Raw genomic sequence first — 25,284 nt, forward strand, 5'->3', positions numbered from 1 at the left:
TTTCGCCTCTGGCTACTCGATTCAACGACAACTGCGCCTAGAATGAATTCATCATAGTTTTTTCGTTCTTCATCACATCATGGAAGGCTCGAGAGGATACTTAGGTTTGCCCTTTGTTGTTGCTATGACAACGTAATACTGCGAACCTCAGGCTATGTCGGTTTTACCTCTCTTGGCACTTGTAGTAAATGTGCCAAAATCCTACCTCGAGAATAGTTGGCGTCCAGATGGCGACTCGACTCTGCACTAGTTGCAGAGACTTTCTTTTGGAAAAAAGCCATGCAGCATTGCTGAATTTAAACATCTTTGATGAATTCGGATACCGCTGTGCGATATATATTATATATATATATATATATATATATTTTTTTTTTTTTTCGCCTTTTTTCCCCCCAAGTCTCCAGCAAGTCGCAGAGAATAATTCTGGGCAGATTTCTCAATGAGGTCTTTGCAACATCCCCACAAAACCAAGGAGACTGAGAGGAGTAATTAAAGTGACGTTACGAGGACGTCAAAATACACGTCTCTCCGATTTAAAGGCAAATTGGTCGTCCTGAGTTATTAAACATTGCCTTGGTCAGAAAGCAAGCAATATTTTGGTCTCTTGAATTGCTTGAGTCACCCCTAAGATAGGCTCTTAATTAAATTAATGGTATGATAATATGGACAGCTGGTTCATTTGGGGTTATTGATGAGGCATAAATTCGCTTAAATGTTATCTGGATAACAGTAATAGTCAATTTTTGAATTTATTGGCTAATTGAGATGTTTTACTATCATACTAGCATATCAAATCATTTTTCACACATGGCAGACATGCAAAACTGCATGAACTGTTGTCATTAAGCTTACATTTATCAATTTTCTTCCACCCATCCTATTTAATTTGATAGGTTTTCATACATGTTCACACAGTAAGAACCAAAGTCATAAAAATTCATTCCACTTATGAATTGTCCAGTTTGAGTTTAGTTTCAAAAGCTATACTTTTAACCTTGAAAATTCTTTATGACAAAGTTCTTTAATGATTTTCATCTTAATAATATAGTGGTACCTCAACATACGATCGCTTCGACACACGATCTTTTCGAAATCCGAAGTAAAATTCGACTCGCCATTTGTTTCTACATCCGACGACATGCTCGAAATACGGCGACATGACAGCGCCGGACGCACGGCGGATTTTCTTCAGAGAGAAATCAACACAGGTTTCAAAAAGGTTTGTACAGGTGATGAAACAAGGAAATAGGTGACGCTTACCGTTGAAATGAAGACGCAAATGATGGGAAAACATGAGCATAGGGTGCGCATCGGTGAACTGGCTCAACGATTGTCGAACGAATGTCTACCATCTCCACAGTCCTCCTCCGACCTCCGTTCGCAAGTCTTTAGAAGTAAAGGTGACAACTATTATTGTGGTAACATTGCCAAAGAAATCGCCAGCTTCGTCAGGTTTTTATCATTAATTTCAGAACTTGTCGAACACAACTCGTCGACGGTCCGCAGCAGTTGACAGTGTTCTCAACAAAACATTAAAAGTGAACGTAAACTCTCAATCGCACCACTGTCTCTCTCTCTTGCTGTCACGTCAGCGACACGGTACGTTCAGGTACAGCACGCAAAACACATCCGCCACATTAGAACCCGATTCGTCACATTATTACAGGAATTATTGTTATTATTGTTTTATTATTCCGCTTTTTATTAATAATTTATCTGTTTTGCTAAGTGTAATTGCCATTTATAATAGTACTAGCAGTATTTCATAAGGATTTAGTGTAGGTTTTTGAGCTGTGGAACAAATTAATGGAAATATAATGTATTTTCATGGGAAAATCCTGCTCGACATACGACCATTTCGACAAGGTCCTGTAACGAATTAACTTTGTATGTAGAGGTACCACTGTATTTGTTTACAAAGTTTGAATGCAGTCGGATGTCATCCAATACATCCTTCACTAAACAAAGAAAATATAGAGACATCTTTTGAACTGGTCGTTCTCTTGTCACCTCCTTCAGGTGTTTCTCGACTTGACGATCAAATATTCATCAATCGCAACCCCGGAGTTCCCTCTGTTGTCAAGTTTCACCCCTTCAACACCTGTATAGCTGTCGCTGACAAGGACAGCATCTGGTTCGGGAAACAATGCACCACGCACACATCCATCTCAATAGCATGGCCTTCTGACTGATGAGGTGTTTTTTTTTTTTTTTTTTTAGTTTTTGGGACTGGGAGAAGGGCGAAAGGTTGGATTACTTCTACAATGGCAACCCTCGCTACAGCCGCATCACAGCCATGGAGTATCTGAATGGACACGACTGCTCATTGCTGCTCACCGCAACAGGTTACTATAATACAGGAATGGGAAAGAATACACACTTCAAAGGTTCAATAGTGTATTCAGTTCCCAAATTTTGTTAAAGGGAAAAGGTGTATAACATAGTGATAAACATACACCGGTGCCAGCTGTTTTGGAAGGTGTTGCATTCAACAAATTTAAAATGAGTAATTCTGTTTTTATGTATGTTTTACCAAATGTCCCAACTTTATCCAAATTGGGATTTGTATACTGCATAATTAACAATAATGCTTTTTTACATGCTGTAGAAGCCTAATATGAGTAAACTGCTAAGCACTTGAAAAAATCTGTATCAGACTGGCACATTTGCTACATCATTGACTTCACCATCAGTTGACAAGACGTCTCCCGCAAACATTGCACCACGCCTTCCTGTTGGGGGCTGACCCAGGCAGAGCATTTGGCCTTCACTGTGATAAACTCAAAGACACGTTGCGTTCCAATGCCGGATTTAGGTGGAAAAAGGACAAAAGTTTTACTGCATACAAGCAGGCAGGGGTGTCTCAAGATAGATTTGGTCAAGGATTCAAGGTAATTTTTATATGAAATCGCCCCATGCATGCACTTTTAAAGGTTGTGAAAAAAATGCATGGAAAAAATTTGTGTAACTTTGGCTTAAAATATTTACATAAAATGAATGCTTTTAACCAGGAATCTAGACTGTTCTATGTTCATATCTATAGAAATTCAGGGATGTATGCATTTATTCACAAGAATTTTCAACTTAAAAAGCTCTTTGTTTCCTGATGGCCGCCATGTTGTATCCATACACAGTAGCGTAAGTTTACTTTCAAATGATCAGGTAATTTTCGGCCAACTGCCCGTTTTGGGGCAAAAAAGTAGTATTTTACACATTTCTTCGTCCATCCTAAATTTTTTTTTGCCTTTTACAGTATGTGTTTTATTTTATGTAACATTTCAATCTAAAAACGACGAGGGCTAGATCGACAGCAAGACGTGCTGCCGTGCTGAGGCAATAGTAACATCGGAATTCAACCTAAATAAGGCTACGTTCATACTGCAGGTCTTAATGCACGAATCTGATTTTTTTGTGTTTTTCCGACTCGAGTGAGGCATTAACTTGACTATCTGAACGGGACAAGTCGCATAGAAGTGGACCATTTCAAATCCGATCTGGGTCACTTTCGTACGTGGTTTAAATCCCATCCGGGCCACATTTTTCCAGAACTTCGCGGCGGTCTGAACTGGCAAGTCTCCCAAATTGGAATTCGTGCAGCAATGACGTCATCAAAGAGCGAGAGAGACTGCACTCTACGGTTGCGGTGCAGCTGTGCGTTAGCGCCTAGCTTGCCTTGAATACAGCTTTTGGGGAAGGGTCGGGCTTTGCAACAGTCATAAATAAAATAAAAATGGTTTGAGGATAAGCCTGAGAATGATCGGTTTTCTCTCTGCTCTATATGAGCAATATTTCAAGATGGCTTACACGGCCGAGAGTCGGGGCAAACTGTCCGTATGTGTGTGTGACATGCAGGGACAGTGCATGCATGCTATCGATCCACAGAAACTTTGAATATAAGTCTAAACGGAGATTATTTGTGTCCTCTTTTTGGAAGTCAAAATATGATCACCTTTTAATGATGTTGAACCAGCATGTATGGTCATTTGTTTTGATGCTTCTGCGCATGCGGGTCTTATTGCTCAGCACATGTCGGACTGCGAATTAGTGCACATGCGTAATACTTGAACGGTCTCAATGGACAAAGGTAGTCTGAACGGGCACGCCAAAAAATCAGATATGACAAAAATTCGGAATTGTGTATTAAGACCTGCAGTGTGAACGTAGCCTTAGTTGTTATTGTATATCAAAAAATGCAAATTTTGCTTTTGCTGATTAAAATTAAGATGATTCTGCATGCTTTCCTCAAGTATTAAGTTTCTGTTGCGAAAATTGAGTGATTTATTAGCGGTTGAAAACTTGCAATAAATTATAAAAATTTAAGTTTCTATTTTGGGCAAAAACTTATATATGTTAAATATTGCTATGGATCCTGAAAATATAGGTGATTATCCCAGCATTTGGTGATTCTTGTGCATCTAGCGTAAAATTTGGGAATTTTATAGCCATTTTAAGTTTTGTTATACTCGTATTAAAAAAAAAAATCATAATTTTATCAGTGTACGACTTAGTTTTTAATTTTTTTTTATGTCGCTGCTCATTGAAACCCAAATATCCCTAAACATAAACTTCATAACGTATTGTCGGGTCAGATCGGTCATGCACAGCGCCTCGCATTCAAGTCGGGGGTTGCCCACATCAAGAGGAGCTATTCACAAACACACGCACTCAGCGATCTAACACCGGATTTCTGTTGAAAAAGTTTGAAAGGTGTACCGCATGCAAACAGGAAGGATTGTCTCTGGAGTGATTTGTTCAAGGATTCAAGGTAATGATTATATTTTTCGTACCATGCATGCATTTTGAAACGTGAAAAAAATGGGAGAGATTAGCCGCTACTGCATTGGCATCATAGTTCCCAATATTTACGTAAAATAATTGCTAACTGCACTTTTTTTTTTTTTTTTTTTTTGCTTTTAACCAAGAATTGAGACTTTTTTATGTCCATATCTATAAAGAATTCGGGGATTTAAGCATTTATTCACAAGAATTTTCACTGGAAAAGCTCTTTACGTCAGGCGGCAGCGAGCTACATTCACTAACAGACTAGCATTGTACTTTGACATATTTACATAAAATAAATGCTAACTGCACATATTTTTTTGCTTTTAACCAAGAATCGAGACTGTTTTACATCCATATCTATAAAGAATTTGGGGATTTAAGCATTTATTCACAAGTTTCACGGGAAAAGCTCTGTCTACATCAGGCGGCCGCTAGGTACATTCACTAACAGACTAGCATTGTACTTCGACATATTTACGTAAAATAAGTGCTAACTGCATGTTTTGTTTTTGTTTTGCTTTTAACCAAGAACCAAGAATCGAGACTGTTTTACGTCCATATGTATAAAGAATTCAGGGATTTAAGATTTATTCACATGAAATTTCAAGGAAAAAAGCTCTTTGTGATTCCACTCGGTCAGCTTTGACGGCCTCGCCAACAATGCAGGCCCCTTATTTATCGGCCCCGCTCCCCGTGTCCTGTCAATAAATTATGAAGTCTATGGCCTAAGGGAGGTGCCTGTTTTGGGTTTAGGTCACTAGTGGCTTTGGTTATGAAAATATTTGAATTGAAAATTTTTGACAATAGGCCCCCTATGGATCAGCCCCCGAGCCACGTGTCCCGTCAACTGATTATGAAGTCTATGGCTAAATGTGTAAAATAGAAATGACAGATGATTTATTTTCCTTTTTATGACATATTGTACCATCAAACAACTCTTCCGTGTCACTTTTTTTGACAATTTCACACATGCACTAACATAATTTAGTTGATTTAACAGTTATGACTCAACTCCATTGCATCAATGACAAACTCCAATGGGAAATGTAACATTTTCGTTGAGTATCTCAATGGTTCCCTCCCACCAGCTCATTTGGAACCTCAGTGAGACTCGTTTGTTTGAGATGTAAGGACTTAATAACACTCAGCTCTTGAAATATGGTACCTGCACAGCTCATACATATTCATTATCTATCATCAACAGAATAATTTGGTTACCCTTTATGCACAAAAAAATTGTTTCTGTATAACACTTGGTTCATTTTGTCTTTTGAAAAGAGTTAAAATTCAAATAAATCCTGCGTTTCCTTTCACCTCTACTGAAACTTTGATAAAAGCAGAGCTGAATGACTTAAATGCCATCTCATCAAAATGTATTGTGCACTCCATCAGCCAGCCACCAAAGGACACCAAAAAGGACATTAGTTATTTAAAAAAATATATATGTAGTTTTTAAAGGTAAAAGTGAACTGGTAAATGTAAATCAAGTGGAGACTTTTATAGGTAGTAATAACTTTCTTAGACAAGTGTGTGGACATGATTTATACCAGGCACTGTGTCTTAGCTGGGTATTGGCACCGCTCTGCAGCATTTTGTTTTTCACCGACGATTATTTTTTTAAAGCCTTACAGGACTGTTGTGCAATGCCTTTTGATTCCTCTGAGAAGTATGTCTGGTCATGGACAGGTTGTGCTTGTTTTGATAGAATCTATTCAAGATTTCCATCCAATTATCACAGCACAAGTCAAAAATAACACTTCCAAATCAACTGCTGTGCTTCTTTTTGACCTTACCACTTTTCTTCATCCCTTTTGGCACTTTGCTCCTTTATGTCTTTAAATTCCCATTTTCTCTTTTTCAAGATGATGGAGCATTGCGTGTTTGGAAGAACTTCGCTGACCAGAAAAACCCGGAGATGGTGACGGCGTGGCAGGGCCTCTCTGATATGCTGCCTACAACCAGAGGTCAGCCCTCCACCAGCGCTCACAGTAAAGACCATTGTTCTTACTATTTCCTCACTGACCCCTACCATTTGTGTAGATAGTGACATTGTCCATCGTTGTGCCTAGTGAAAATGTATCGGTATCACTTTGTCTTCTGTTTGTCAGTGCATGTTAAAACACACTAAAATAGCTATCTGACAAAGAACTGTAGCCATGATCACTGAATATCAGAATTCAGTTGGTGTTATGGAATTGATGAAATAAGCTAAACACAGGTAGTGCCCGGGTTACTAACGAGTTCTGTTTCTACGCTGGCGACGTAACCCAAATTTCCATGTAAGTTGGTATGAACCGTTTAAGTACCCCTAAATACCCCTCTAAATCTCAAAATAACTAGCCAAAAACATGTATTATACGCAGGGGTGAAAGTGGCTAAAATTTCTTGCCGGAACTCCCCGAAGTGAAGGTCGCCACGGAGCCAGAAATTTAATTAATTTGTTTTTTTCTTCTTCTTCTTAAACTACTGAAATGCAATGAATTTTTTTGGGGCACAGTTATTTCTATAACACAAAAAAAACTGATTTTCATTCAAAATTGTGTTTTTTCAATGATTTGCAAAATAAATGTTAACAAAAACAGCAATAACCCCAACCTCCATCTCCTAATTTTTATTTTCCCTCATTTACTCACATACTAAATGCCAAATCTCAATTTTAACTACTTAAGCACATAGGATATATATTGAAATTGAAGTTAATTTTAACATTTACTTTTTGTTGTGTTTTTTAATAATAAAGATATAAGTAACATACATTCAGAAAAATAAGTACAAATGACTTATATTATGCAGGGTGAAATGAAATATATTTTGAATATCGCACAAACATTGACTTTTTTAATCATAAGGAAATGAACAAGTAGCCTAACATAAATGAACAAATATAAGTCCAAAGTTCACATAGACAGCTAGGATATTCTGAACATCCCCATGAGAGCAAATAAAACTAAATATGATAAATAAGCCTCCTCAACTCTTTCGTTGCTCTTAAAGATTTGATCCATTTTATGTTGCATTGCCCTTTTTTGTTCACATCAATTCAATAACCTTTTTTTTTTTTTTTTTTTTTTTTTTTTTTTTTTTTTTGCTGTTCCAGAAAACATGCACATTTGAACCAATAGGAGCTAAGTATCTCTGCTGATCACATGTCAATATGTCAGTCAATTGAACGGATAAATGAGTCCAGGCGTTTTGCTTTGCTGCGTGCATTCGCACATTGACATGACTCATCATTTCAGACTCAGAAAACTGCAGCAGGTGGGGAAACCTCCATGCCGTCCGTGGAATAAAATAAATAATAAATATTGGTGGAAACGGATTACGCGACACAAGCACTTTGTTATGCTTGTTGTTAACACTTGTGTATGTAAATCTGATGTTGGTAGATTGTTTTTTTCTTGGAGCTGAAATGCATGTGAGGCAGCTTAGCAATTTTTGACAGTTTTGACAGTTGCCGTCTTATTTTCGGAATCAAACAGCATTCCGGCCCTGAATCTTATACTGGAACAGCATTCCGGCCCTGAATCTTATTCCAGAACAGCATTCCGGCCCTGAATCTTATACCGGAACTGCGTTCTGGCCCTGAATCTTATACCGGAACTGCGTTCCTGAACGTTCTGGCCCACTTTCACCCCTGATTATACGTCACATTAATAAAATTAAGTAAAAAATAAGATACTGTTCTTACCATCAATGCTGAGAGGTTTTACTGTTAAGGCCCAATTATACCGGACACGTCCGCGGTACGGATCCGCCAAGACATAGCGGAGGAGCCAATCCGTTTCCATTTTATCAGATTGTTCAAATTATACCGACGGCATATGCCGGATGGTTTGGGCTATTTTCTGTTCTTGCCGGAGATGCATCTGCCAAAATGGGCGGAGCCAGGCCTGCGGTCAACAGGCCAGGTGCTTATTCACGGTTTAAAAACCAGCGAACATGGACGATGAACAATTCATTATGAAGGTGGAAAGTCACATAGTTTAAAAAGGAATCTGCATGGAATGCCATTGCAGAAGCAATGAGGATGGATGCTGAATTATGCAAGTTATGTCATTTAAAACAGTAATTAATTAGTATAGAACGGGTTGTTGACGTGGTAGGGATGTCACAAACCCATGGTAAAAGCAAAAAAAAAAAAAAAAAAAAATCGGGAAAAAATGTTCTGTCAAATCAACTCCACCTCTCTCTCTGCTTCTCTTTTGAGTACAGAGTCCGTGTGTTTGTGGTTGTTTTTAATGCCACATTATCACGAGCGAACACGTGAGAGCTCACGACAGGATGGAGCTGCCGGAGCGCAGTTGAGCGCAGCCGGGATGTTTTGTCCTATTTTTGACGTACTGCGGAGCACGCAGTCAGTACGGAGATTGGCGGATTTGTACTACAGACGCGTCCGGTATAATTTGGCCTTTAAGCCCCTTTCAGGCATATGCTGACCTCCAGTTAAGTCCCGTGTTTTTTAACGGGTAGCCCTTTTGTCTGAAAGCAGATTCCCGGGTCGACTCACACAGACATTAACCGGGTTGTGTCCTAGTTTATTGTCCAGAACTTAACCGGGATGCGGCATATATGAAAGCAGTCGGTTAATTCCCGGGTCACAGCGTGAAGGCTGATGACGATATACAGTATCATGGCGGGCCGATCGTCATTTCCTCTTTCTTCGTAGTAAGACTAAAAGCGGTAAACAAACATCGAAATTATCATCTTAGGAAACTGGAAATAACAACTTTAAACTGGAAACACAACTAAATTAAATTGCTACTGGATCTTAAAGCTGAGGAAGAGACAGTCCATCGTCCATCTTTGGAAATACGTAATTTATTTTGTTGCTTATGCCGACCAAAAATTACGTAATGTCCAGGGTATAAAATCACGTCCCCCGCCCTCCCCGCACACAGAGCCCCGAGTCGCCAACACGGCACAAGTCTGAAAGCGTCCAACCCTGGTAATTTCCGGTACATCTTCCCATGTCTGAAAGCCATGACACAGGTAAATCCTGCATCACTTTACTTGGGAATTTAGCAGGATATAAGTCTGAAAGGGACTTTAAAAAAATAAATAAATAAATAATGACTGGAGTCAAAATGGCGGCATAAAGGCATAAAGTCGAAGTCACGTAAGTTGGGTACTCGTAATACTACCTGTAACAACTTGAAGAAAGAAACACTGTCAAACGTGTGTTTGGTTGATTCAAGGATTGATTTATTATATTGCAACACATCTCTAACAAAGCACCAAGGGAGCTCACACTTATTTCAAATTATTGTAATGTAATTAGATTTTGAAATGTGCATCATCATTATCCAGCCCCAAAATTATTAAACTTTTTAAAAATTGTTTTTTTTTTTTTTTTTTGTCCAGTTTTCTGCCTTGTTTTTTTTATTTTGAGTTCTGACCGAGAATTTTTATTTTGGTACATCCCTAGCGGTAACTTGGAGAAATTGAGATAGATTCCAAGCAAAACTCCTCCTATATATTTTTTTGTTTTGTTATGTGTAATTGCCATTTGTAATAGTACCAGCAGTATCTATTAAGAATTTAGTGTAGGTTGTCGAGCTGTGGAATGAATTAATGGAATTATAATGTATTCTTATAGAAAAATCCTGCTCGACATCTGACTTACTTGGAGTTCAGTTCTGAGATCCAATTTGGCAAAATTTCAAAATTGTGCTATACGCATGTGTGATGCATCATTGGAAAACTTAAAATCTCAATTTTCTGGGTGAAGCAAAATTTTGAACAGGAGGGCATTTATATATTTTTTTTAACCCCTAAACCTCGAGGTAAGAGCATGATAGAACATAAGTAAAGACGCCATGATTTTATGGAGATATCGCATGTTTACCTTATTTTGATCCGAAAACACTGTGTAGCATGTATCACCGAGTGTCAAGACACAGCTGTGAATGGCCACAGCCAGGCTTTTTGGGGATTTAATGGGTGAAACACGGTAATATAACAAGGATCACAATGCAGAAATCGCAGATCAAGGAGTGGTCGAGATTTTCTTTTTCAAACATTTACCCTTTCAAAGGTTTTTTTTTTCCTTGTTTGGATCGATTATTTATTATCTAAAATATTGGGGAAAATATAACAGCAACAAAAAATATATATAATTAAGCAACAGTTATGAGGTAGATATCCGTGACCTATTTACAGATACTTTTTTTCCACATTGTGACGTAATTTGTTTAAAAGTTTAAAATATGCGACTGAATAATTTGATAAATTAGTTGTTTTGTTTTTTTAACTAAATATTAGACATAAATTGACTATTCTAATCTAAAAATAGAAATTTTGAATAATAAATATAATTACATACCTTCTTGTTGTGGCTGGGTTGAAACAAAAGCGGTTGCGCGGTGTCTGTAAACGGAGATCTCCAGGGTAAAACGGACAAATTAAAAATAGTTCTCGGGCGTAATGCGCCATGAAACTGCTATGGCAGCAAATAGACATATTGTTCTATCAAACACAATAGTTCTTTTGGCTTAAAATATAGCAGTTTATTTTAAAGAGGGGTGCCAGAGCAGAAACTGCTTTTTCAGCCTCGTCTGTGTTTTCCCGCCGTATACAGTATATATTTGTATATTTGTAGAATATTTAGTAGTCGATTTGAAAATACACTAAAGAAAAATAACTATCGAATGTTCACCTCATTAAGATAATTACTTGTTGATAAAATAAAGGCCACAGAAGTGAACCAAAACCCATTAATGTCAAAGTAAAAGAGGAGTACTAATTGGTTTTGACCTATATGTGTTACTTTTTAATATATACTGTAAGTTGAAGGTGGTGTATATTGGGACTAAATAGTCAATTCCATCAGTTGTCATAGCCAATGATACGTCTCAATGAATACTTCATCAGGCCCGGATCTAGGTTTACCCACCAGGGTGGGCACTAAGAAAACTTGAGGGGGCACCCCAAATGTGGGCTTTTTTTTAACCCTCTGCATTTCTCCAGGCTTGGGAACGGCGCAAGTAGGACACTGGCTTGTGTCCCGTTGAGGCTACATTAATTTTGGGGGGGTTTGTTTTTTGTTTGTTTGTTTTTTTTTCATTCTCGCTGTCGGCGTGATGTCACGATGACGTCATCTCGCATAGCAACGTGTCGCCATTTTGAGATGGGGGCACACACAGGTGAACATCCGTAGACAAACGCCTGAAATTCATATATTTCAGGTGTGTTTTGCGTCTTTTTTTCATTAAAAACATCTTAAACATGACTTATTATCAGGAGTGACTGTCGACAGACGCGAGGAGGCGATACAACTTAAAATTAGCGTGTATTGGCCTGCAAATCTGCCCATACAAAGTCACAGCTGATAGCTGGATAAACAATCCAAAGGAATTGCCTGCAGTGGAGTTCGGTAACATCTACAACTACCTCACAAAGTCACCCAGTAAGTTGACCTTTACCAATTACGTGGAATATGTACTGTGAGGAACTAAGAAAACTGGTAGTATATACGGAGTGATCATTTCTGCCGTAACCGGTAATTCGCCTCCAAGCGTTATTTAGCTGTGAACACGTCACGGCAAAATAACCAATTCCCACCAGGCCAATAATATACCGATTGACCGATCAGAGCAGTTCATGGCAAAAGAAAAATAACGCTTTGCAAGTTGTCAGTTACAGTAATAATAAAAATGCTTAGTCTATTGAATCCTAGCAGCTAATTGGGGCAAGAAAAATCGATTAAAGTTTACTCACCAGTAATAAAATGTCAGCTGCAAACGTACAGTAAATGTGCCTGGATTTAGGTTCCCACTGGCGAGAATGGTCCACTGAACCGTCTTGTTTTACTGTTCCTTAATTAATTGCTTTCAGCCATTTGCTTGTCCTTTTCTTCTCACGAGGAAGAATAAAGAACTTCAAATGCGGCTCCGAACTCTTCCTTGTGTTACAAACCTCAACACGGCAACTTTTAGTCATTCCGATGGAAAAAAAGACCGCAAATAAGACAAAAGTTCAACGCGTTTGTACTTCAATAAAGGACAGAGCAACTGCTTGTGACTCGTGTTTTGCCCCCATTTCAATATGGCGACGCATTGTTGTGGCTGGTGACATCATTAATGCCCGGATGTCCGACTGCGAGAATGTGTCTGGAGGAGAGAGAGGAAGCGCGCAGATAACAAATGAGGTTGGAAAAACAGCTTGTTTTGGTGATTGCTTGTTCGGCGTGGTTGCGGCCAACAGTAACCGTTAATCCTGCAATAAAAAAGTAGGTGAGACCAACTCTCCGTGCGTTCTCTATATCCAGTGCGACGCTAAATAGAGACTGTGCCGTCACGATAGTCGTGGCTATGAACACCTTTCTCGTATCAACGACTCTACAGACGTGGCTATGTCTAAGCAGGTTTATTAACACTCAAAAGGGTGAAACTAAAGAAAACAGACAAAACAACACAATCAAATTATGCACAATATATGAAATCGCATATGTACTGCCCTATCTGTAGCAAACTGCATATGAAAATATGAATAAACAATTAGCAGAGCGCCCGAGACGCCATTTTGCCGACCCTCTAACTCGTGGGTAATTAGCATATCACAAGTTTCATGCTAAGTAAATCTGTCTCACTTTTTTAGCACTGAAGTACACACAATTCACATATTTACGTTTTTAAACACATTTAAACAATATCTACCGGCGATGCAACCTCAAATTCAAGGCAAAGTGGTCACAGAGATGGTGCGAACTGACTGCGGCCGTCGTCGTGTGATTCCCTACTGTACAACTACTGAACATCCGTGTGACAGTTTCTTTCAAATAAAGTGCACATGGGATGCAGTAAATTAAGGCGTCCACTAGATGATGCTAATAAGACGTAAAAGCAATAAACTCAGGTATTCAATCACAAAACCCATCAATCTTTTATGCATAACAGAACACCGACATTTTGATTGGGTGGGCACGACTCACATCTGGGTGGGCCGTGCCCACCCTGGCCCACCCATAGATCCGGCCCCGTACTTCATAACGCTCAAAGTCGACATGCTTGTTAAACTGTTTGTGCTTTGTTTTGTTTTTAATCAATGATGACTAAACCCTTAATCCTTCTTCTATGGTTGTTAATAGTATTTTTCTCTTTTGGGGGATTTTCTGTCATGTTTAACTTGTGTGTTGAAACATCTCAAGAACCCGCAAAGCTGAGGAAATTGCAAATATTTGTGCCAGGTTTGACACCCACTGTGCAAACTGCAGAGGCAAGAAGCCAATCCCTGGGTTACTCTCACCATTCTGCGTCTTTCCACGCCTCCATTTAGCTTTTTATTAGCAGAATTTTCTTTATCACAGTCTTTCTGTGGGCCCTTTTTGCCTAAATACCTATACAATTTTATCATTGTACCATTGAAATAATGTGCGATAGGACTGTGCTAGGGGTTTCTATTGCACATTTTTTCAATAAAAGGCCCTTATTTGGCTAATTGGTAGTGACAAGCAAGTGACTGGCTTACTCACTGCCAGATTGGTTTTGTGTGCAGAGGTGTGAGGTAGCTCACTGTGTGCACATATGTGTTGCTGCCATTACAGCACCACATAGTCGTCAGCACATGCTGGGCCATACTGCAAGGCGACACACTAACAACTAGAAGCACTGTGTGTGTGATTCTGGACACAAATTGCCCCGTGAGACGTCTTCTCTTTCGGCATTGCACATTTTTTCTAAGACTGCTGGAGTGCTTGTTATGCACAATGAAAGACCAAGTCCAAGATGGCACCACATTTAGCGGTCAGGTGACGCGTTGCGGTGTCAAATCAGTCATCACGTTGAGTTATGAACTTTTTTTTTTTTTTTTTTTTTTTTTTTTTTTTTGATAACTCACCCAGTTTATGACTTATTTTGTCTGTAGCTTCATTTCAATCAATTCAATAATGCAGGCATGATTAAATATTACACAAGTCCGTCTTTGTGCTGCCAAAAACTGACAGATACACACACAAGTGCACTCATTAGTCTGTACGCATTCATCCTGTCCCTACTCTCTTGTCACATTGCTGTGTCCTCTTATTATATATTGAAACATAACTGTTGTTGTATAGCTTGCTGTTGTGGTTGTTTCACATCTTCTTTTAGAGAGGCTGAATAAGGCTGCGTGTACCCTGCATTCATACACCTCCTCAATCTTGTGAGCGTTACATAATTTGGTGTTCTTCTATTGGCACTATTGAGATCATTTTTGATACCGTCCCAGATTTTCTTTGACTACCAATCTTACTCAAACACAAGCGGCAGATGCCCTTTACCTTGCCAGCTGTGAGCACTGTTGTAAAATAATTTTAATTTATGTGTCTGACAGGCTTTGAGGCTAAGGACCCACATGTCACCATTTTAACAAAGAAGCAGCATCTTAGTTTATTCTCTTTATGCATTTTTGAGGCTGCTGTTTAACAGTTCATCAGTTGGTAGAATCTCTGTTGAGACAGAAGCCTTGTTCATTCCTCTGCTATTTGAATGCAAATGGAGAACACGCTGTGTTTGTGTGTGCTAATTTGTTACTTGCTTTTTTTGCTCTCCTTGCACACAGGTCTGACCAGAAGGGTCTCCATCTATCTTGACAGGAGTAAGCAAGGTGATGTGTGTGATTCTTCTTTCCTGTCCTGTTTACAAGGTGAACGATCTTGTTTTGTTCTCCCACATTACCTATCATTCATGTGTCAGTCAATCTCACGTAAAGTGAGACAAAACACAAAAGAGTACCGGGTACATGAATGATTGTTTATGACGTACAAAACTAAATATTAAGCGCATTAGGTACTCTTTTGATTTCCCAATTATGCAAAACACCAAGACCATATAACTGATTGCCAACTGTAAGCAATGTTGACAAATGCTGAGAACTGAAATTGATTGCATTTTCTCACAAGTTCTTAGATTACATTGTATAAATATGCCTACATCAACAAATATTTTACCAATTCAATTCTTCTTTTAAATCTCCACTGGTCAAAGACTTTAAGTCAATGTACATTTAATTCATGTGTGCAAAACTCCCTCTCAGTTTAGATTATTTTAGGAAACCAGATTGGATTATATGATAAAGTAATGAGCCCTGTTATGGGCAGTAACAGTAACTGTTATCATGAATCTAAAAACAATTCATTAGTTTGTTTTACTAACACATTAGTAATGCCTGATCACTCCCATCACGGCGGCGAACTGCCTCATTGTTTTAAAAATACCTGCTGCTGAAACTCAACACAATGTAGTTGAATACACAATGCAAAAATGCTTTGCAATTTTCTTTCCTTTTATGTTCACAGTTTGAGGTTGGCCTATGCTGCGTGCATGTAGCTATACTTAATAAAGTGTTGCATGAATTTCTCTCCAAGTCAGCTACTCGCATCTAAGTAAATAATTAGCTTTTGCAGTTCTTGGTCGCATTAACCAAACCATGATTGGACTGTTAGATAGGTTTTAACTAAAGGTCAACTGAAGATGTGAGATGATTTACGTTTTAGTACTTGACCGAACTCCATACAGGTAGTCCCAGGGTTACGACGTACCGGACTTACGTGATTTTACGACACCTGTCTCGTCGTTTTTTTTTTTTTTTTTTTTTTTTTAAATGTTGACTTTTGTTTTGTTATGCATGCTGTTATTTTGGCGCAGGAAGCGTAGACCAGGTTGTACTCCCGCACGCAAGAGCATTTACACACCGGCCATCCCACACTTGCACATATAAGGAAGAGCACAGCCGAGTGAAGAGGTGACAGCCTGCGCGCACATTTGTTGCTTGTGAAGCATTCAAAGGCGACGACTGTATATAAGACCTTCTGCACTATGTTTTGTGCGTTTTCAATTGTGGTCGAATACTTGGGGCGAGTTTATGTGATTGTTTTTGATGATGTGCCGACTTTACTGATACATGCTAATCGTTTGTTATTGCTGTATCAGCAGCTACTTGTAAACGCAGATTTGAATTGCTTTCATTGAAGATGAGACTGATTTAATTGTATTTTGTTTTAGTTTCATTCTTCAAGTGTTGATATCATGAGCAGCTGAATGAAGTCAGCAAACCACACGGACGTCTGACATCGTCATTTCGGAGCTTAGCTCACTGTCTAGCTAGGACTTTGCACCAACTGCACCAACATCTTGGCGAGGACAGTACAATGACTTATAATACATGTTTTTGGATCTTTTTTTTTTTTTATTTAGAGGGTATTTCAAAGTATTTAAAGGGTTAATTTCGATTTACGCGGGAATCCGGGTTACATCGCCAGTGCAGGAACGGAACTCGTTCATAAACCGAGGATTACCTGTATTCTAAAAACAAATATAGTACAGACAGGAATGAAAGTGGCTACAATTTCTTGTCGAAACTCCCAGACATAAATCCCAGATGGAGCCAGAATGTCTTTTTTTGCGGGGGGTGGGGGAGCACAAACCTCTTAAAACCACACAAATGCAAAGAAAACAGTTACAGGGGGAAAAAAAAGTAATACCTGTCGGGTACGAGACACGGAGTAACCTGTTGCGTGTCGCGAACATATTTTATTGATGTTGGCAGACAGGGAAAACAGTCAGGTCAAGCGGTAATGGACAGTTGACATGCAGGAGACCTGACACTGAATGCTATGAGCCTGTGCCTTATAGACACAGCTGGTAACTGTCATGTTTTTATTCTCAGCTGTTCTTTGTGACCAAGTATAACACCATTTGTGACGCATTAAGGAGCACACTGTCCTTGTGACGCATGAGTGTAATGGAATATGCTGACAATTGGTAGAGAAGGGCCAGGCATATGATATATTCCTATAACAAAAAAAATAACAGTTAGGAAAACCACCAGTAACGCCAACCTCCATCTCCTAATAGTATTTTCCCTTACAATCTCAATGCAAATTTTAACTACTTCAAAATATAACATACTGTAGTATGTACATTAAAACTGAAGATAATGTAACAGTGACGTATTTACAGTATATCCATATTATTTTTAAAAAAAAATAACAAACTTATCAAAATAAGTGCAAATGACTCTTACATTATGCACATTGAAATTGAATATATTTTAGAAGTAATGTATACGTTGACTTTGTTTTAATTATAAAGAAATAAATAAGTAGCTTAACATAAATGAAAGAAAATATGTCCAAATGTGCACATTAACATGAAAGATATTCTGAACCTCCCCATCAGAACAAATAAAATATGCCTCTTCGAATCTCTCCTTTCTCTTAAAGATCTGATCATTTTTCTGTTGCATTGACCGTTTTTCACATCTGACTCTTTTTTTTTTTTTTTTTTTTAATTCCAGAAAATGTGCATTTGAACCAATCAGAGCTAACTATCCATGCTGATCACATGTCAGTCTGATAGCCAATTGAACGGAATAAATTGAATAAATAAATCATAAATATTGGTAGAAATGGATTACGCTAAACAAGCACTTTATTAAGCTTGCTTTGAACACTTGTGTATGCACATCATACATTAGTAGATTGTTTTTTTTTTTTTTTTTTTTTTTTTGGTGATGCATGTGTTGCAGCCAGGCAGTTGTTGTTTTTTTTGTAACATGGGGTTTTGACAGTTTATATTTTCGGTATCAAAGCGGCGTTTCACCCCTTTCTGAGTCTCCCAGAATCTTTTACCGGATGGGCCCACTTTCACTCCTGAGTACAGATTTCCAAAGACTATTAGGTAATTATCCATTGTCCAAGCAGTTTCACGATGGCGGGAACCCACGTGCCACCTTTACCTCACATTGCTTCCAACCTGTTAATGAAACGGAAATGAGAATTGGAAACATGCTACCGCACTGTAGTGTTATATTGGTGCACAGACACCCAGTTTGTGTTCCTGTTGGGATCAGGTTGTTAAACACAGGAGGAACCAGAGCAATTAAAGAGTCTGGTTGGCTAGTGAAGACCGAGGAGGTATTCCTGTGGACTATCCTGCTGCTACTGCTGCTTTGCCACTGCTGCTGATATATTAATATGCAGAGGCTGTCACGGGAACAGGGGAGAATGAGAGCGTTGGGCTAAAAGAGTTGCCAACATTTCTTTGTTTTTGAGCGAGTTTTCTTCTGAAGTGCATCATATATAGTTCAAATTTAGTCAAGCAGTTTCACAGCAGAGATTTATAGCAAAGAGAGCTGTGTACCATAAGGGAAATTAAACTGAAACAGAGGAATGGTGAAAAAGACTGCAGATACTCATTTGTCACCAACATTAGTAAACATTTTTTATAACCTAGATTGGAATGAAACCCCAGTTATAATTAGAACAATATACTGCGTAACCTTTAAAATAGCAGTCTGTTCTGGAGACTAATTTGCTCAGATATATAGCTTGTACAGTCTTCCAAATTATTATACATAAAATGATTAAAGTTAAATAAAGAGAGTTTCTCTTGGGAAGTTTTTACATGTATTTTTTCTGTTGTCTGTTTACATCACTGGTAGAAATCTTAGACAGGTTTGATGTTTACATTCCCAGAGGAAAGGCATTACTTAAAGTTGTTCTTTCACAATTTTACAGTTTGTAGACATAATGGCTGAAAGTAATGCTCCTTATGCTGGGGAAAAAACATTATAAGACACTCCCTTAAAGCGACACACAAAGTTTTGGTCAAGTGCATGCCAGCCAATATTAGCCAATATTTCCCAGAAGTAGGCAAAATAGCCATTGTCAGATATTTTTAAAAGCCAGTACTATTTGAGCAGATCGAATGTGAGTATTTCAGATTGCCCCGCCTTGACGTTGTGCATTGGCTATTGGTATATGTGTGTCTATCAGAGAAACAAGCTGTAAATTGCGTACCACATGACAAAAAAAATCTTAAATAGCATTATTGCTGAAATTGAAATCATATTTTGAGACCATTCAACTATATACAAAAATTTGGCAAAGCGTAGATGACGAGTCTTTAAATTTGCCGTTTAGCTCCTCCTGCCATTATAGCGCTCTGGTGCCTCCATCTTGGTGATGACGTCAGACATTGAGCAATTTCAGTGGATTTACCATTGAGCCCAATAGAGAAGTAAGCGTTTTTCAGCGATTGTGGTTCAAGTGTGGATTTTTTTTAACAATATTAGGAGGAAGTATGTGACATACAGCCATATACAGTATGTGAGTTGTATTTGGAGGAGGAGGAAGATTCAGAACAAAAAAAAGGCGACAGAGATCACAAACACTAGGCTGATGACAAGAGCAGACTGCAAAATATCATTTGCCACGTTTACATGGAGCCAAATATTCCAATTACAATCGGAATATTTGTTCAAACCGAATAAATGTGTTCCATATAAACACCTCATTCGGAATGAACAGGCCCAAACCGAATGGAATTTCATTCCGATTCACAGGGGTGGAATATTCCTTTTCCCAAACCGATTAGAAGTAAAATTATATCATGTAAACAGGGAAGCGGAATGGTGTCTGGTTGCGTTCTTTCTGCGCATGCTCCGTACTGACGTGGTGACGTCACTTGGTGACGTAAGTAACGTCACTTGCAACATGGCTTCCAAGCACACGCACAGCGCACCCACACAACTTTTTAAATGAACGGCGTATCATTCTGAAGTTTTGTTTCCACTCGAAAAGTTAAAACAGCAGCTGATCTGACGATCGATCTCCATGTTTTGCAACGTGACGCTTTGTTTTGATTAATCTGCGCATGTCAGACGGCAGTTGTCAAACGTCCTTTCGGAATAAAGGCAGTCACATGTAAACGCTGCATCGGAATAGATGAAGTGACATGTAAACAGCTGATGTGAAATTTCCATTCGGAATGATTTGAATCGGTATGAATAAAAGTCAGCATGTAAACGTGGCTATTGTTTTTATCTCTCTACTCCAATATGTTTTCAGGATTTTTTTGTATCTAAGTATTTTTTCCCCGATTGCTAAATACATTGTATGGTCATGGCAAATAACAGACTTGTGCTAAATAGAATATGAAATATTAAAAATGCATTTATTCAGTACGAGTGGGCTAAATTACTGCATAATGGTCAAAACTGCCGACTTCTTAAACCTCTGAGTCTAAAGACTCTGAGATGGAGGAAAAAGCGTAAACAAACGAGGAGGGTGAGAGCTAGGCTACATGCGAACCCGGACCAAGTGGCTCTTCCTCGCCTTTCACATGAAAAATCACACAAAACTACCCGACTCATGTCACACACGGTGGCGGGAGTGACTGCCTTCACCGATTGCCCAGCCTCCGGCGGCGAGCAACTTTCAGCGGGCTGTTACAGCTCGTCATTCCCCTGCTGTGACCCCAGCAAGCGGTCCCTCGGAAGTGCTCGTCGCCGAGGACGCAGCAGGGGAATAAACGCCGAGAATGAGCCATTTTCGGCGGACAAACCGGCCGACATTGGGCGGCTTGTCACACGCCACGGTCGCCGGCCAATGAAGGCAAGCACACCCTGCTTCACTGGCCCACGACCTGCGGCTTGTCACACGCCATGGTTGCCGGCCGATGAATGCAAGCACGACCTGCTTCACTGGTCGACAGCAAGCATTGTCACCCACAAGATACAAGCCACCTCCTTATTAAAACGTGTGCCATGATCCTAGTATTTGACATAAAACACGTAGCTTACTCATGTTCTCGTGCATCCAATGGTCCCTCGATTGTCGGACTTGTTTTGCCCATCCTACATGGAGAGAATAGGATCTTTTGGAAACCCAGTAAGGCTCACACCACTCTCCCTGGTGTCACAACAAAAGCCTGCAGCACATAGGGCTGGCGTGACATGAAAAATAAACAAATTATTCTACAAAATCAGCTGAATCCGCAGTCCTTTTGCAAAAAATAGTTTGGCTGTATAGTGAAGATGATTTCTTCCGCTGACCTCACATCCGCCTTCATCCTCAACCCTAAACTCTGGCCAGAAGTCCCTCATTTTCTTGCCGCGAGATTCAAAAAGTTGAATAAATATATCGATCGCTTCCACACACATCCAAGCGGTCCCTTTCATTCAGGAGCATAAAATACTGCGTGTAATATGAAATAAACATGCTTTCTGGTGTCATATATACTATAATGGCTCCAGGAAGTGATGTGGGTTTCACATGAGTTCCACACGGAGAATTTAGAAAAACAGACATGTTGCAAAGGTAGAGAAAATAAAAAAGTGTGTGCGCCTATTTTTCTTAGCTCCTTTTCACCTGTTTTGAGTGTATAAACTTTTATGTGCAGTATGCTCATTGCGTGACTGACATCTCATTTGTCACACAATAGATGCGGTCGCAATTTCAATTAATGTGTTTAAGTATTATTTTCTCTGTTATCATTGTTTTAAGAAATTCATTATTTCCATATTTAGATTCTTTGAGTAACCATTTTTGAAATGAATGACATTTATAATAGGCCTCGTCTAATTCAATTCAATTCAATTCAATTTTATTTGTATAGCCCTCAATCACAACAGAAGTCTCAAAGGGCTTTACAGAGGCAATATGATACACAATTAGAAATGAAGCAACAAAGATGAATAGATGCAGTTCAAGTCCTGGGTATCCCCTATCCTTAAGACCCTCCATGCCGGCAAGGAAAAACTCCAAAAACTCCAGAGTCAATTGGGAGAAAAATGAGAAACCTTGGGGAGTACCACAGTCAGGAGAGATCCACTCCCAGGACGGATAGACAGGAACCCCAGAACGGCTAATGGGAATTAGTCTGTCCCTTGAAGGCCACTGCGGGGTCATGTTTTTTGTTCAAGCTGATAAAGCACAGGCAGTTTAACCAACGAGGTTTCTGCTGAAACAAGCACCACATACTGTAGTCAACTGATTACACTTGTAAGACACCAGAATGGTGAAAAGCTGTCCTCTTGATCAGTTGGAATTAAAACCTGCACACATTCCGCTGCTTTAAGGCTTTTTCATATTCCCACACTCACAAGGGCGTAGTTTTGCATAGACACGTTAGGGACAAAACACTACCAACTTTTCAGGATGTTCAAATTGTCCCCACCAACTTCTAAGCAACCTTATTTGGATTATATAATGAGTTCAGTTATATCGGTAATTTAGATTGTCTTCCCATATGTTGTAAGGATAGAATTGACCCTACCATTATTAAGTGAATAATTTAATTATGTTCAGATTTACATTTACCCCTTTTCATTTGCTGAATGTACCGATCCATTTCCCCCCCTCAAACACACGTTTGATTGACTTATTTATTGTCTACGTGATTTATTTATTTTTTATTATTATTTACCGCCTATACAGATTTTTTTTTTTTTTTCAGATAATCATACATTATTCATAATCGAGGTAAAGAGCTCATATTTTGTTGAGGGCTCCATTTTTAATTATTTTTGTTATACCCTGACTAATTAAATTATATTTTTTCATTTCGACAACGTGAGTGGTCTTAAGACAAATGTATATTTTTGTGTATGTTAATATATTTTATGTTCAAATATTGCAATTTACATTTGTTAATCAAATCCATACATTTATTCTGGAAGTTTTCAAAATGTCTAATTAGGTTTTAAAAAACAAAGGTTCGAATCGAACAGTGTATCACCTGAACCCATGTAACATGTTAAAGTTAGTATAAATTAATACAGATTTATTTTGCATTGATCATTTAGCCTATCAATTAATTGGGTTCATGTTCATGAGAAATGTAGCCCTGACCCCCGTTCACCCAATCTGTTTGGTCTTAATTCATTCACTCCCAGCCATTTTCACTGGTGCAACCCCCTTTGCTCCCGGCCGCTTTACTGGATTTTGACTGATTTTGCAAGGCCCACAGAAAATTCTGTTCTATTGCTATATATACATGGAACCCACCAAAAGAAAGATTAGACTCTTTTCCATTCTTTAGAAATCAGCATTAGAAAATTGCTTAGTTTGAGCAATTTTCCAATTTCTGATGAAAAAACAGAGAAATTGAGCTTTTTGTAAAAGCATACATTTCAAACATAACTTTGACTTTAACACAGCTATTTTTTGCTGTTGTGACATCCCAAACATCTGAATGTTTTCCTTGTACAAAACGACATAAACATCAAGACAAATACTGTACAAGTAGCAATTTATTTACACATAACTAAACTTTTATTGAACTGAGAGATGACGCTGTTGTGGCCGTGACAGCCGGGGTAAACTTTTCCCTCATCGCCGCCTGTCTCATCAAGATGGATTTTTTTTTTTTTAGTCTTTCTTTTGTGGTGACCACTGCCTCGTGGCGGAGTTCGCCTGGGAAACTTGTGTGGGGCATGTTGTGTTCCTAGGGGGGAAGTGGTTTGGCCGTGCGCGTTTCCGGCTGAGTCGCGGGACACTGGAGGGTCGCAGGGGACGGGAGCGGCCAAGCATGGCAGCGCGGGCTCTGCTCGGCGAGCAGCATGTACTCAACGGTGCACTGGTGGGTGCACCCGGTTGTTCTGCTCGGTCGTCCATCGCCTGGCATCCTGGTCGTCACACTTGGTCGTCTTCCGCCGGCGTTCATGCCATGCGGCCCGGCCGTTCGTTCCATTGAATCAGGTTGCGGGTCTTACCAAATACGCTACTGCCCTCCAGTGGCCACTTTTATTGCTTTAAAATGCATTTTTAGCACTGTGCTTTGGAGCGAAGTTGCATCAGAACCTAGGGATGTCTCTTGTGAAAAAAAAACGTAAAAGACGTATAAATACGTTTTTGGGACACTGAAACAATTTTTTTTAAAAAGCGTATTTATACGTTTTTGGGAGCAAATGAGTTAATAATGTCCCGCCCCCAAAAAGTGTACATGCAGGTTATGCTGTAATATCGTCCCTACCAATGTTGAGACCAAACGTACGCCCTTGGCTTCACGTGACACAAATTGTCACCACACACACCGCGGAGATCATCCCTCGTCATTGGTCTGTTTAGTCACATACTATAATCAGTTATATAGGTTTCCCTACCAATAAATGAATTAGGGAATACACAAAATCCATTTCTACGCAGAAGCCTTTCGGATCAATTTCGCAAGACAATTAAGTGCATCATCCCATTATCTGGGCCGATTTTTTCCAGAGTCACCATGGCTGTTGCTTAATTAAAAGGTCTTTTGATATTAGCCTGATTTCTCAAAGAAATATTGAGTTTTTTCTAATAAGGACTGCCCTTTTTTAACCTTACACTCATGCTGCAGTATTGTTTTATATTTTTGACTGCATCAGTTAAAGTAGGACACCTCTTTTGAGGTTTTTGTGTCTCACCCTGTTACACTCTTCTTCATTTTTTGTGTCCTGGTACCTCGTTCACATTGGATCTATGGGAGTTTGCTAAATTCAACATCTAAGACCTACTGAAAAGTTGGACAGAGTCACTTGACTGAAATATTTCATGACAACTAATAGAGATTGAGATTTTGACCCCATAATAGGTAGAGTGTAACTATATTATTAACCTATTCTGCAAGTTCATTAATTACCGTGAATGGAAAGTAAAATACTTAAAAGATACAATAATAAATTCATTTCTCTGAGTGTATTGATTCCAGAGATTGCAGATACAGGTACAGAATTCTGTCTGATAGTTCCTTTACCATGGCGCATAGA

The 25,284-nt window shown here is 39.0% G+C and overlaps 1 protein-coding gene across 2 annotated transcripts in view; it reads left to right on the plus strand.

The window, feature by feature from the left end:
- rptor (regulatory associated protein of MTOR, complex 1) overlaps window positions 1-25,284 on the plus strand; it is a 237,804-nt gene that overhangs the window by 183,520 nt on the left and 29,000 nt on the right. The window contains exons 27-30 of one of the 2 annotated variants that reach the window (XM_057844749.1): window positions 2,020-2,134; window positions 2,221-2,345; window positions 6,645-6,770; window positions 15,319-15,363. In XM_057844749.1, coding sequence (XP_057700732.1) covers window positions 2,020-2,134; window positions 2,221-2,345; window positions 6,645-6,770; window positions 15,319-15,363 — 411 coding nt within the window. The remainder of the gene's footprint in view (window positions 1-2,019; window positions 2,135-2,220; window positions 2,346-6,644; window positions 6,771-15,318; window positions 15,364-25,284) is intronic. The other variant, XM_057844750.1, reaches the window with a different exon arrangement.

Source organism: Corythoichthys intestinalis, chromosome 8, assembly GCF_030265065.1.
Source record: "Corythoichthys intestinalis isolate RoL2023-P3 chromosome 8, ASM3026506v1, whole genome shotgun sequence".
Lineage (NCBI taxonomy): Eukaryota > Metazoa > Chordata > Actinopteri > Syngnathiformes > Syngnathidae > Corythoichthys > Corythoichthys intestinalis.